We start from the raw sequence: 14,462 nt of genomic DNA, 5'->3' as shown, positions 1-14,462 counted from the left end.
TCCTTAGCACACACTACCAAAATCCTTGATGCTGAAATGAGATCCATATGGGTGAACCCTTATGATCGTGTATTGTAAGACTGAAAACACTCAAGGCTCCTGAAGAGAAAGAATGATTTCACAACACCACATTTCCACTTAAAACTATTTGGTGGATCAAATATCTCTCAGAGATTTTTTTCCTAACAGTCCTTTTCATTCCTTCCCCGCCACCAGCGTTCCTGGAAGGCATTTTGCATGACTTTAAAACTCTCAGCGGTATGCAGATTAATAATTTCATTGGCACAATCGCCATGTGAGGAAGTTGCTGAATTATAGCAATCTTCTTCCTGATCAAGGACAGGTTACCTAGATCCAGCAGCAATTTTGGTACCATCACTGTTAAAGACAACATGGTTTGCATTCATGGTGAAACGAGTGAGGATGCCATCAGGAGCTCCTTCAGGAAACGTGTGTATCTGAACAGTATTGTTTGATACTGCTGTGATCAGTCTTCCATTCTTAAACACAAACAAACAAAAAAAACTTTTGTTAGTGAAACCATGTTTGTGCCCAAGGAGACAGAAATGCCCTGACGTTCCCAATGTTTTAACTTTAGTAGGTCCTAAAGACATCAAGAGTAGCGAAGAAATAATCTAACTTGTATTTCTTCCACCCAAAAATACAGAGAAACACAATCACTTATTAAAAGACTTTATCACTTAAACCAAACTATTACAAACTCATAAAATTATTGTTTGTTTCAATATACTAGAAACTGCTAGATTTAATGCCAAGTTGCTAAACTTAAAATTCATGATGTTAACTATATGGCAATTTACTCCATCAAGACATTCCCCACCTGTATATTTACTAAAATAATGAATTCTCAGAAAAGTCACTAATGAACTTCAAAGAACTGTCTGACCTTCTTCAGGTAGATAGAAAAAGGAAATCTTTTTATATCGGCTAGAGCACTCTTAGAACAGGAGGAATCTTGCATCCTGTTAAGACTAATATGCTACATCATCAGGAGAGGGCATCCTTGGACCGAAATTGCCAGTTAAATGCCACTAGGGAAAGATGAAAGGTTCATGAACTACAGCTTCGTCCTTTGCAGAAACAGAAGGCAGATGTCATCTACAAATGATTCCAGATTAAAGTGATTCCAAAACAAAAGAAATTATTCTATGCTTAGGACAGCAGTATATCTTCTTAAAGTGACAACACTATTCCTCACTTGGATGCAGTAATAAATTTTTGGAATATATAGAGAAATGTTCTATTTCATTATTTTTTTTCAAAAAAAGAAAAGAAGCCTAAATTTATAGTAAAGATCACAAAGAAAAAGCAGCAGCCAGTAATAACCTGAGAAAGAGATCAGATTTATTACTTATTACAGACCAGTGCCGCATAAGAAGTGTATTTAATGAAGCATATTTTTTGAAATAAAACCTCCTGAAGTTACAGAAAGCATTCATAATCTCATTGTTTAAAAATAAATCCATCAAAACTAGAATTGCTTTCCAATAAGCTAAGAGCACAGGACTGTTCCTACTGCTGTCCAAAAATTGAAAACAAGAGGGCACTTCTTCACCGTGAGTGTGACAGAGCACTGGGACAGGTTGCCCAGAGAGATTGTGGAGTCTCCTTCTCTGGAGATACTCAAAACCTGCCTGGATGCCGTCCTGCACAACGTGCTCTAGGTGATCCTGCTGGGCAGGGGGGTTGGACCAGATGATCTTCAGAGGTCCCTTGCAACCCCGGCCATTCTGTGAATACATCTGTATGATTTTCATCTATTTCATCTTTTATATTCCCCTCCAAAAATCACAAATAGTTGAAAAACAGCTTTAAAAACATCCTCTATGACTGCAAATTAACTCTACCATATCTGAAGAAGAGATGTAAACTTCTGGAATTCTTCTCTTCTTCTACAATTGCCATAAAGACAACATTTTGGACTTCCTATTATTAATGTAATATAAGAATAATTGCACACAAAAGAATTGCTGTGAGAATTCTCAAGCTAAATACATGAATATGCGTAGTAAAAAAAGGATTTGTTTTCTATTATACAAATTGATATAGGTGGATTATTTGTCTTCTTACTACAAATAACCCCTATTTCAAGATATACCACAAGGAACTGCCTTAACATTAAAATAAACGGAGCAGGTTGTACTACAAATGCCAGAACAAGTCAGGCAAGTGACAGAAATACCTCTAATCAGCATTCTCAGAAATTATTACTAATTACTGCTAAACAAGAATCTTCTCCTCTGACTTGGGGTGGGGAGCAAGGGAGAAACAAAACGTCAGAAGCACATTTTGGCCTACAAGCAATTCTGAGAGCTAAAGATCAACTAATTACTAAAAACATAAAACAACAACAACAAAAAGTATTACCAAAGCACTACCAGGCGCTGGCTTCAGTAAAGTAATTTTTGATTCATACAGATCATAATTCCTTGGGCATTAAAATAGGTCCACTCCAAATAACCTCCTGGCTTACCTATTTTCACATAACCTTCCTCCCCCAGTTAACACCATTTTAAGAGCCTCTGAGATTGGAAGGGCAAGAGTAGGAATTGGCTGCAGTTACAGGCTGTCGGTAAAATATTCATTCCCTCATCACTGAAGAACGGAGCTGTCACTGAAAAACGCTTTTCCTAACACTTGATGACTACATACTATGCTGGGAAACTTTTTGCAACTAACATTGTGCAAAACCACTGAAACAGTCTACAAAGTTCACTGCATAATTAGTTTAATCTGCTGGGTTTGTTTTTCAAAAAGGAGATCAAAGTCAGAAATAAGTATGACTGACTGTGAAGCGAGAGGAGTAAGAAAAACCAGTATTATGGAATTTTAGTATAAGGAATAATTCCTCTACAAGCCTGTATGGGATAAAGTGAGTTGTCAGGAGCACTCGTTTATATAAAATACTTAGTTAAAATGTTCTATAGACACATTCAGTGAAGTTTTCTGTTTGTCTGAAAGGTATTTTTTCAACACTGCTTTAACATTTTTCACTTAGACACAAAGGTAGAATGTCGACATAGGCTCAAATTTAAACAAAATCTGATTAAACACCATTCAACACTGTTTTCCATATATTAGCACAAAGATCTACATATTTAACCTCCATCAGACTGAAACGTGCTACGCACAATATTATTCCTGCCTTTTTCTGTGTATTATCTCAGTATATGTATATTGTCACATATGTGAGCAGTATCTTAACAGTCTCAACAGACACGTTATGATGTATCAACATCAGCATGACAGAATTTAACATGAGTTCTGTTAACTATGATACCTTCAGAGCACACGAATAGGCCTTTTCTCCAACATTAATGGATTTCGGATCATCATCATCCAGGTTCTCCCAAATCCTAACATCTCCATCACTGCCACAAGTTACAATGCACCTGTTCAAAGACAAGAGATTTGTTAACATTCAGGTACAGAAAGGACAGCCATGGTGGCTTCCACTCCCAAAATTAAAATGTTACTGAAGAGTCTGGTTTTTAACTGAAACACAATACATATTACATTATTCACCGAGTGCCACACTTAATAAACAGAGAAAAAAAATGCAAGTCTTGTACCATAGCAGAGTACCTGAGTCTCTGACAACTGGTGAGGCCTGGCACCCATTGAACTCACATATTTTAGGTCAATCCACTTTTTCCAGGATCTAGATGATTTTTTTTTTCAAAGGACTTAATGAGTACCGATTTCACTTTGGGCTAGGCATTGAATTGCTTCTTAAGCCTTGAAAACTTACCTTACAGCTAATTACAAAGCTGAGGCCAAAGAAAGGGCACAAACACACACACTTGACTGAAGTTAACCAAGTTTAACATGTTCCAGGCCTACAGAGTTCTTAAAAATAGTTAACATAGGATTCAATTGTCAAGTCTACTAGAGTTAGCTTTCACAATTTTAAGGCAATAAACAATAACCTGAAGTACAAAGCAAATATGTAAAAGTTTGCATAGGATTTTTAATTAAATACTTTGTGAATCTATAATCAAGCTTTACATTCTTTCTTCTTCCCATATGCAGGCCCCAAAAAATCTAATTAAAGTATTACAAAGTCAGTAGAGAAACTGTGATGTTACTCTCCTGGCGCTGTTCTATAAGGTCTGTACTTTGCAAGCAACACTGTGTTGATATTCAAAATATTGACATAGGAGGGTTCAGCAATTCTGGACCAGACAGCAGAGATGTCTATTTTATTTTGTTGTGGTATTTTGTGTGTGTGTTTTTTTTTATTATTTTATATATATATATATATATCTGCATTTTGATGGAAGATACCTAAATCTTAACTTTATGCAAACAAGACTTTTTGTGGTTGGAGGGGGGGGGTTGTTATCAGACTAACTCTACAGACTAATTACCTAAAGAAAGGGATAAGATATATTGATTATGGTTTAAATGGACGTTATAAGATTTAGACTGTAAATTCATTTGTTATGGCTTGTATTCTGGCTTACCTTTTATTTTTAATCAAAAAACAGGTAAAAACAAACATTCAGTTTTTATTTCTGCAGGCAAGAACTAGTGTAAGTATGTAAGAATAGCAAGCCAGTAGTGGATTTCTTCTGCTATAGTTTTAGTTTCTTATTAGATACATAAACATATTTTCTCCAACATACACGTGTGTATGTATATAATGTAAAAAATATATAAGTCTTACATATAGCTTATGTCTATTGCTTCAAAATTCACGGCATCAAAGACATGTCTTACAGTTTGTTGTCAACAAAGGCAAATAAAGGGTTTGCCAGACCATGCCAGGCCATAAATCCATCTGTGCAGTATCATAACCACCAGCAGCTGGTACAGATACTCCTGATGAAGCAGCAGACAGAAACAAGATAATCCACCCCCCCGGATTAGATTTTATCCTGCTCTCCAGGAGTTAGGTTAGTTACCTCCCGGTGTCATCGAAGCAAACATCCGTGTGGCCCTCCGTGTGGCCATAGCGCATGGGTTTCTGGGCAGAAGGCATCTTTGCTCTCACCTGAGGAGAAAAAGGGGAGAAATAATTAAAATAAATAAATAAATAAGAATCAGAAAGAGATCCAGATGCCAGGGCAAGGTTAGAGGTGATGGCAGTCCCACCCCCCCCCAACAGGAGCTGGAACCACGCAGAGCCCAGCCACCAACCTCCCACAGGGCCTAAGCGGATCAGACCCCACTGCTCCTAAACGCCCCCAGATCCGAAGGTTTCGGTCAAGAACGAGCCAAGGAAGAAAAAGGGGGGAAAATTAAACGCGGGGGACCGGAGGGGACGGGTACGCGGGGCCTGAACCCCGAAACCTCGGCGGGAAGGGGCCGCGGAGAGCCCCATGGGGGTGAGGGGAAGGCTAGGGGAAGGCTAGGGGAAGGCTAGGGGAAGGCTAGGGGAAGGCTGGGGGCCGCGTTTCCCCCGTGTCCCCCACGGCCTACCCGCTCACCACAGCGGGCCCCGGCCGCCCTGTTGGAGCCTTCCCGCGCTGGGCTCTCGGTGCCCGCCCCGGGGGCCGACCCGGAGCCCGTCAGGCCCGGGGCGGAGCTGGGCGCAGCGGGGGCCGGCCCGGCCCGGCCGCCACACGCAGGATGGCGGCGGCGGGCGAGGCTGGGGCCGCTCGGAGGAGGCGGCTGCTGGGCTCCGGCGGGTGAAGGAGGCGGAACGGAGCCGGGTGAGGGGCGAGCACCGGGCAGGGCAAGGCCGGTGGCCGCAGGTGAGAGCCGTGAGGGGCGGGCAGGGCCCGGCTGCTGCCTGCGGGGACGCGGCGAGGTCGGGCGTGAGGGAACCGGCACCAGCGGCCTTCCTCCTCTCCTCCTCCTCATCTTCTCCTCATCCACCTCCTCCTCCTTCTTCTCCTACTCCTCCGACCCCCCAGGCCTCCGCTTGAGCAGCCCCGGTGGCCTCATCCCACCGCACCCGGCTGCCTCCCACCCCTAAAAAAGGGCATTTTGGCCCCAAAACGAAGCCCGGCTGGCTGAGGTGGGGTGGCAGTTAAACGCGGGGTGGTGGAAGCGTGACCCTCCTGCCATCCAAAAAACCGGCTTTATCCTTTCCAGTGCGCCAATAATTCAGTTTTCCTGAGGGAAATCGGTGTGCCGGGTACCCGTCGCTTCTCCATCCGAGCCGTGTGCGTGTCCATAATAAATCCTTCAGGAGCCGTAGGAATCCACCAAGCCCTCCGTCAAGGCAAAGTCCTACGAAAACGAAATGTCAGCGGGGTGCTCCCTGCGGGGAGCGCACCCCACGAAGGCTGCAGGACCAAACCCGCCTGGAGATCCTCCCCGGAATTAGGGCATTATTCCCTATCAACAGCTGCCGCGACTGCTCGTGCCAAATGCAGTTGCGGTGAAGTGGGTAGCGAGGCATGTCATTAAGCTTTTCGAGGCTGGGAAATAGAAGCCAGGCATCTTTTTTTTTATTATTGTTTCTTAGAGGACAAAACATTACAGCTCGGCATACCCGAAGTAAGGAAAAAAAAAAATGTTCTCTATTTTTCCTTAATGCAACTTTAATGCTCTGGCCCAATTTATTGCAGCTTCTAAGAAAATTTGCTTCCAGGCAAAAACCTTTTATCTTCAGTTTTACTCTGGAGCGGATCTATCAGTGGTCGGGGTGAGCAGAGTGATTTATTTATGTTGGAAATGTGCTCGGGCTCTTGATACCACTCACATTGTTGGTACTTTCATGAATGAGTAAGACAGTAGGCAGGCTCTTTTTTTTTTTTTTAATGAATATGCCCAGATTTCATTATTATTAAGCCTTGTGGAAGCTGTGTGGAGACATGTTTTCCATGGGTGTATCCTGACATATTTCAGTAAATCGTGATTTCTGGTGAGGATAATGTGTTCTAGCACAGTGATTCGAGCTGAACCGCTTATCAGATGAGTGGGAAGAGCGAGCTATTCTTACAGCAGCCTTCCTGCAAGCTTCTGGGGCTGAGACGAATGCACGCCAACTGTATTATTATGTTGTTAATTATTTATTTTAGTTGGCAGAAAGTCTCGTGCGAACTGCACCTGGAATATTTTACAATGTAAAAGCTGTTACAAGTCCAAGCATAGCGTAACGCCTAAATGCATCCTCCGGAGGTGCTACCAAGAGAGCGCAGGCACCGTTGCTCGGTCCCGTTGGAAGTGGCAAGGCATCGAGTGCAAGGTTATTCTTCAAATCCGGTCGGAAATGAAAGCTTCAGCTTGGTGAAGAGGTGCAGCCGGTTGAGAGGGCAGCAGCAGGGCGGGAGCCGGGAGCTGCCGGGCTCGCCTCCTGGGTTTCTGGGTGGAGCGCGAAGTGTCGGTCACGGGCCGTGAAGCTGTTACTGATTTAGTGCTCGAGAGGCGGCTGCGCTCTGCCGAGCGCGCTGCTCCTGCCGCCTGCAAACAGGGCGCTGCTCCAGCGGGAGGTACGAGAGGTCCTCGGCACCTGCCTCCAAACCTCTTCCACATCCCAGGAGAGAATAAGAGGGCTTAATTTGGGGTAAACTGGGCATCGCTGCCTGCCCTTCTCCTCCTGGAGCTCTGGGGATATGCAGACCCTGTAGGAATCAAGTCTGTTTCCAGGTAAGAAGTACTGCAGGCTGTCGTTTCTATCTTTTCAGATTATCATTTTTAAGTTAGGACAGGGGAATGGAACCTCAGCGTTATCCTTAACAGGTCGGGCTTTTTTCCAAAATAAGTCAATAACAGCCTGGCTTCAGTGGAAGGTCAGGTTTTAAAATGGGATCTTGTAGCCAAAATCTAATTGGGCGAAAGTAATGAAAACAGCATGTGACCGGTGAGAATTTTTTTTAATGACTTCTACGTAAGTTGAAAGGAAAAAGGACGGGTGCTCCAATTTATTACAACTTAATTCTTCCCTCTTGGGGTTTCATCAGGTCTAGAAGACCTGTGTGTGAATCTCCTCTTGTTAAACAAGAGGCTTGCTACGGTGACATTTTGGCTTTTGTGTGCTTGAACAGAAAACTTGTGGAGAGCTTTCTTCAGCAGGAGGGCCGTGCAGCGGGTTGCCCCCAGAGCTGGTGGGACCTCCATCCTTGGAGGCTTGCAGGACGTGGAAGGCTTCCAGCAGGAGGCTGGGCTGGAAGCCCTGGGCGTCCATTTCACCCAGTGCCTGGGGGCATTGTGCTGTTCTGTTTCTTCTTTATACAGAAACCGAAGCAGCTTGACAGAAAGGACCTGGGGGCTCTGTGCTAGAGGCTGAGCACAAATACCTAGTTAAAGCAATTCAGGATTTATTGGGGGGGGGGGGGGGTAGTCAAAAAACATGGGTGGTTCTGATTCTGCTCTCGGAGTTCCTGGGTGTTTTGCAGCTGATTTAAGCAGACATGGTGAGCCTTATCGCAGTTGGTGGTGGCATTTTACCTCTGGCTAGGAGGTAATATTTTTATTGCCTCAGAACAGCTGCCAGGTACTGCTTATAGTTAGGCTTGAAGTTTGAGCGTCCAGGCATGGGCGCTGGAAGGAAAAAGCATTGGGTGCAGGCGGCTGCCCCATCCCCCTCTGAAGCCCGCTGCGGACGGAGCGAAGAGGCATTTCGTGCTCAGGAGCTGTGCCCGTGGTGAAAACAACAACAGAAACCACCCCGCTCGCTGCCTGTCCTCGGGGACTGTAAGCTGTGGCAGTGCTGGATAACCTTGAACTGCAAGCCGGATCCTGTGGCCTGATGTGAACCCTGTTTATCCCCGCACGCTGCTTTCGCTCTGCCATTTGTTGAGAGTTTCGAGCGTAAGGTTTTTGCCAAATCCGTCTGCTGCTGAGATGCCTGAGGTGTCCCCGCTTAGAAGAAAGCTTTTGTAGGCAGAGGACTAATCGTATCTGTGTCATTACCTACCAGCACCTGTCTCTTCACTTCTTTGCAGGAGGAAAGATCTCAGAACTGACGTACGTAAGCTGTGCGGTGCACGACTTCTCCATTTAGCGCTGCCTGTGGGGAAAAGCACACTCTGTGTTCCCTGGGTTTTATTCTCCCTTTCCTCTCTTGCTCTTTGAGTTGCATTCAGCCACTAATGGATGTAGGGACGCCGTATTTTCCTTGCGGGTTTGCAGCACAAGGGAAGGTTGGTTTAGGTAGGTAGCGTGCAGTGGTGATACAGCCCCAGTGAATGCCTCGCTGTCCTTTGTGTCCTTCTACCCAAATTAATTTTGGTCCCCGTGCTACAGGCAGGGCTCTGGATCATGGATTAGGGAAAGCCTGAAGGGATGACCCCTCGCTGGATCACAGGACACTGGGATTTGGGCAGCCTTTCCTTGTGGGTGGTGGGTGCTTCAGGATGCAGCTTGCGGCAGAGCTGGGAACCACAGCTTTGCCTCCCACATTACACACTGATCACTTTGCTCTTCCTTCACAGTTTCAGGTTCGGACCTGCCTTTTGTAGGACGACATCCCTTTTTCTTCATTTGCCCCGCGCTCTTTCCACGGGCATAGCGCTGCGCCGGCCGAGCAATTACTCCCGTGACGTGGCAGGATTGGCGCCTCGCTCCCAGCAGCCTCCAAAGCCCCGGGAGCAGCTTTCTGTGCCGCTGGCTAATGGGGCATGTCTTAAAACATCATGTGCTACCGCGCTGCTTGGAGTTTCAGGGCTCAGATACCGCTAATGGAAGAAAGACAGGGAAGGGAACACCGCTAAACACAACAGCAACCCAGATAGAAACGACACCAAGCACTGAAATTCTTTCAGTGGCAAGGCTGTGCTGTCACGCTGGGGGATACCAGGCCTTCTCAGCACTTTGGGGTTTTGCACGTTTTGCAGTTTTTAATTAAAAGCCTGTATTCTGCTTATTCTTAACTCCTTATAAGGGCTGGATGTGCAGAATGAGATAATGGAAGGTTTCAAAGGCAATTACAGTCATACCCTAATTTTTAAGTACTTGACTTTGCACCCTAAATGCTATCTCTCCTTCCAATTAAAAATGCCATATACATAGCTAATGTAATTTGCCACGGGCCCAGTCTACAATTTTGTTGTCGGCAGTTATTTCAGATTATCGCCAGGGTGAATGAGATGGGGGTTGTCGGGGTTTTTTGTTTTTTTTTTTAATCATGGTGGAGAAAATTCAGTGCTCCAGAAGCAGTTCTAAGCTTCTGGATGAAAAAATGTAAATGTTACAAAGCAGTCACTGAACCCCACTCTACATAAAGGAGGTTTGGGTCTCAAATGCTGCCTTTCTCCTGTCAGTGTTGCATCTGCAGTGTTTTCACCAAAAAGTTGTGTGCAAGATCTTGGGAGAAGAAAACAGTCTTTAATATTTGATGATTTGTAATTGCTGAAGCATGGACCCTGTTCTCTGACTCCACTTGGTTCCGGTGAGGTATTGCTCATCTCCATGGCTCTAACGCTAGTTTTTTTCCACACATTTGCAATGTTTTACCTCTCTTATCCTCATTCCAAATGTTTTCATCTCTTCTTTTCTTCACCTTTCCCTCCCTTTCCCTTCCCCCCCTCAGCTTTGTGGCTTGCCAATAATGAATGCAACGTCAAAAATTCCTTGGTGAAAGTTACATCTGGGATGCATTTGGTCCACACATCGCATGTAAGCCCTTGGCACGGCAGCCTTATTCTTTTCCTGAAAGCAGAGGCTAGACCTCAGCCTGCTCGGCCCCTCGGGGACTGCAGGGAGATTGTGTCATGCTGCCTAATCCTAATGATGAGAATGGATTGAATGGAGAGAGGAAGTGGATGCCCTTTGCTTTTCCTGCTTAGTATTTACCATGTCAATTAGTTCAAAAAAAAAACCAAACCACCACCACAGACCGGTAGAAGGCAGGAGCTGTGTCTAGTTTTGGTGCAAAAAGTCTGATGGGACGTGATGGAAAGCATTTCTGCCATGCCCTGGGAGAGCGCAGCACGCAGAGCATGTTGCTCTCTGTGTACCTGGAAAAAAATCCCTGCTCTACTTTCAACCGAGTAATCAAAAGAGGAATTTTTTTATTCTTTTTTTCAAAGCGCAACATTCAAAAGGAAATCTCTTATCTGTCTGAGAATTCAATACGCTTTTGGAAACAAAAGAGAACTAAATCAGCAACCGTAGGTCTCAGAGCAGCGCTGATTTTAATAATGTAAACTTTCTTCTCTAATGAGTAATAAGCAGTTCCATCTTTCATGGCCTTTTAAAATTGCTTTTAGTAAGGGCCTGGATTTGTTTTAATCCTTTTCAGTATGTAAAGCCCCAGATATTTCAATCCCTGAGGGGCTCAGTATTTTCTAGCTCCGTTTTAAAAGGCAAAGGAAAACAGCTTTCAGAAATTGACAGGATCTGTGACTGATACCGTTTATTTTTTTTTTTTACCCAGAAAGTGACCCAAAAGTGTCAGTTAAGAATAAGATCTCTGGCATCCCACCCTGTGGATTAGCAGCAAACAGGCGTATCGTCTAGGTACAGTAGCTCTTTGTACTCTGACCTACTTGTTTCTGCTCTGGCTTGTTCCTTCTTGAAAGGTTATTGGGGAGAGATGCAGAACTTGCTCAATAAACAGCCGAAGCAGTGCCACCTGCCACGTGAAATGCTTCGTTTTGAAACGGACCCTAGCAAAGGAGGATTGCCGACGCCTAAAACTTTCTGCTCTGCTTCGTAGTCAGAATGGGTACTCTAAAAACGGACCAGCGGGTTTGTTCTGGAGGATGCTTCTCATAGGAAAGGGTTAAGAGAGCCTTGTCTGGGATCAGGGCAGCGTTTGTGAAGTGCTCTCAAGAATTCAGCTTGATGATTATTATAGGTGGCTAGCAATTAATGGTTCCTGTTGGCGTGTGTACGCTGGCTTTGGTCTTGTGTGCATGCGAAGCTGCTAACCTCCCTGTCTTCTCTCTTTGCTCAGGTACTTCCAGAAGGTGCTTCAAAGAAGCCTCCTTGTGCGAAAAACCCTACGAGGAAAACAGCGCGTTTCCTGGAAACTCGTGGAGCAAAGCTCTCAAAATGGCAGACAATAAGGACAGTAATGTTAAAAACGCAGATGTGAGACCCAAAAGCAACCGGAGCAGAAGCGCGGACAGAAAGGATGGTTACGTCTGGAGCGGAAAGAAGCTCTCCTGGTCCAAAAAGAGCGAGCACTGTTCTGATGCTGAAACTGCAAGCGCTGTAGGAAGATCGGGGTCTAATTTAAAGAGCCAAGAGAGGAAATACAGCTGCTCCTCCATCGAGCTGGATCTCGATCGTTCATGTGGTCACAGGTTTTTAGGCCGCTCTCTCAAACAGAAGTTGCAAGATGCCGTGGGTCAGTGCTTTCCCATAAAGAACTGTAGCAGTCGGCACGCCTCAGGACTTCAGTCGAAAAGGAAAATTCATATCAGCGAATTAATGCTAGACAAGTGTCCTTTTCCTCCGCGCTCAGAGCTTGCTTTTCGGTGGCACCTGATTAAAAGGCATACAGCCCCCATCAGCCAAAAGGCGGAAGACTGGATAATCGCTGACTTATCCCAGAATGAGGAGAAGGAGGATCACCTGCGAGACGACGAGGTAGCCAACGGGGGAACAGACTCTCCCTCCCAGTCCTGTGACCTTACCGATGGCATTTCCTCCAGGGGGGACTCGAGGTCTGAGCTGGTGCTGGGTAAGGTGGTACGGAGCAGTAAAGAGGAGAGCGATATGGACTCCGACGACGAAGTTATTACGCTATGCACGAGCTCGAGGAAAAGAAACAAGCCCAAATGGGAAACCGACGATGAGCTGCTGCGGATGGAAACACCTCCGAAATACCACACGCAGATCGATTACGTCCACTGCCTGGTCCCAGACCTCCTTCAGATCAACAACAACCCCTGCTACTGGGGAGTCATGGATAAATACGCCGCCGAAGCGCTGCTGGAAGGAAAGCCGGAGGGAACGTTTCTGTTACGAGATTCCGCCCAAGAAGACTATTTGTTTTCTGTGAGCTTCAGGCGCTACAGCCGTTCCCTCCACGCGCGCATAGAGCAGTGGAATCACAACTTCAGCTTCGATGCCCACGATCCGTGTGTCTTCCACTCCCCAGACATCACGGGACTCCTCGAGCACTATAAAGATCCGAGCTCCTGTATGTTCTTTGAACCCCTTTTATCCACTCCGTTAAACAGGACCTTTCCTTTTTCTCTCCAACATATATGTAGAACAGTTATTTGCAACTGTACCACTTACGATGGCATCGATGCACTTCCTATTCCTCCGTCAGTGAAGCTGTATTTGAAGGAATACCATTACAAATCAAAGGTTAGAGTACTCAGGATTGATGTACCAGAGCAGCAAAGCTAGAAAATATTTTTATGGAAGAATGAAATTGTCTCTAAACAGATAAATTTGTGTTCAGTCTTTCCTCCTTTTAAGTTTCTTAATGTCAGTTTGACTTTTTTTCCCTTCTTCTGCAGATGATTTACAACCCAAACTAGCCTCTGTCTATGGCTTTTTTATCCGGACGTACTTTGAGTCTTCCCAAGTCTTTTTAGAAATGGTATTCGTTGTGGGCTTTCGGTACTGTTCCCCAACTAGAGTTTTATGGAATTTCAGGTAGGCTTTCTGGTATTTCTCTAGATGGCTAGTCTTTAGATCTAAAAACCTTAAAAATCAGTTTTGAACTCGATCTGTCTTTTATATTGTAATTTGCATCTGTTGCTGACATGTTTGAAACAATGCACATTAACTAAAGATTGACTCATCTCTATTTTCTGCATTTCTTTTAAAGCGAGTGCTCCAGCCTCTGTGTGTGCGCGCGCCCATATTTAACGTAGTAAACCCATCGGTCTATTTCTAACATTACTATTCCTAGCAAAATGAAGTTTGAAAGAGGATACGATCTTTCTATAAATACATCAGGGGACTAAACGCCAGGGAGGGGAAAAACAATTCAAGCTAAGGACAACGCTCAGCACAGGAACAAACAAGTACAGACTGGTCGGGAAAGGATTTTGCTTGCAAAGGAGGAAGGCTCATACTCATCAGCAGTGGGGTTCTGGGGCGGCTTTTCATTTCTGTAACAGCAGTAAAAAGCAAACTGCTCAGAAACTGGGGTTTGTTTGGTGTCTGGAAGGGGTAATGATGCAGTCACGTGTGATAGATGGGGCTTGGACTTGGCAACTGCTTCTCTGTTACTGTTTCATTATGGGAAATAGCCTGTTTTCACTATAGGGGCTGCTGTTCTGAGTTAATAAAGCGTGGGGTGGGAAGGCAGGTATTTCCTTTATCTTGTACAATTTATGCATATTAAACTGTCTGATCCTACTTGTTTGATCCTGAGGTGACGAATAGCTTTCTCACGTTGTTAGTGGGAGGGGTTTTTTAGTGGTTAAGTATAGATGAAAAAAAAAAAGTGTGCACATTTTTCTTGCAACCTGTAGCGTTTGGCCAAATGGCCCGCTGCCAAATCCCATATATGGGAAAACCACGATAATGCTCCTAAAAGCATTACTTACGTTGCATGGATGGTCAGATCTGCTGCTGAATTATTGGTAGGATCCCAAGGAGACTCAGGGGCTCTAGGTCCAGGCAAGAAACCA

The 14,462-nt window shown here is 44.9% G+C and overlaps 2 protein-coding genes across 5 annotated transcripts in view; one reads left to right on the top strand and one right to left on the bottom strand.

Annotated features, from left to right (window-relative positions):
- Positions 1–5,587, bottom strand: part of WDHD1 (WD repeat and HMG-box DNA binding protein 1) — a 31,957-nt gene extending 26,370 nt beyond the window's left edge. The window contains exons 1-4 of one of the 2 annotated variants that reach the window (XM_035329031.1): positions 5,446–5,587; positions 4,929–5,010; positions 3,302–3,413; positions 349–500 (exon numbers count right to left, since the gene is read on the bottom strand). In XM_035329031.1, coding sequence (XP_035184922.1) covers positions 349–500; positions 3,302–3,413; positions 4,929–5,005 — 341 coding nt within the window. In that variant the 5' untranslated portion in view covers positions 5,006–5,010; positions 5,446–5,587. Of the gene's footprint in view, positions 1–348; positions 501–3,301; positions 3,414–4,928; positions 5,018–5,445 lie in introns of both variants that reach the window. The other variant, XM_035329032.1, reaches the window with a different exon arrangement.
- On the top strand, positions 5,564–13,630 carry SOCS4 (suppressor of cytokine signaling 4). 3 transcript variants are annotated; one of them, XM_035329044.1, is made up of 3 exons: positions 5,564–5,678; positions 11,294–11,376; positions 11,816–13,630. In XM_035329044.1, exon 3 carries the CDS (start codon positions 11,914–11,916, stop codon positions 13,222–13,224), a length of 1,311 nt encoding a protein of 436 aa, XP_035184935.1. In that variant the 5' UTR covers positions 5,564–5,678; positions 11,294–11,376; positions 11,816–11,913; the 3' UTR covers positions 13,225–13,630. The 3 variants fall into 3 exon arrangements, with proteins under 3 accessions (XP_035184935.1, XP_035184936.1, XP_035184937.1); XM_035329045.1 differs by lacking the exon at positions 11,294–11,376 and having other exon boundaries at positions 5,568–5,678; XM_035329046.1 differs by lacking the exon at positions 11,294–11,376 and having other exon boundaries at positions 5,665–5,720.
- The last annotated feature ends 832 nt before the right edge of the window (positions 13,631–14,462 follow it).

The sequence above is a fragment of the Oxyura jamaicensis genome, chromosome 5 (genome assembly GCF_011077185.1).
Source record: "Oxyura jamaicensis isolate SHBP4307 breed ruddy duck chromosome 5, BPBGC_Ojam_1.0, whole genome shotgun sequence".
In the NCBI taxonomy this organism is placed as follows: Eukaryota; Metazoa; Chordata; class Aves; order Anseriformes; family Anatidae; genus Oxyura; species Oxyura jamaicensis.
This window is presented reverse-complemented; position numbering and strand designations above follow the sequence as displayed.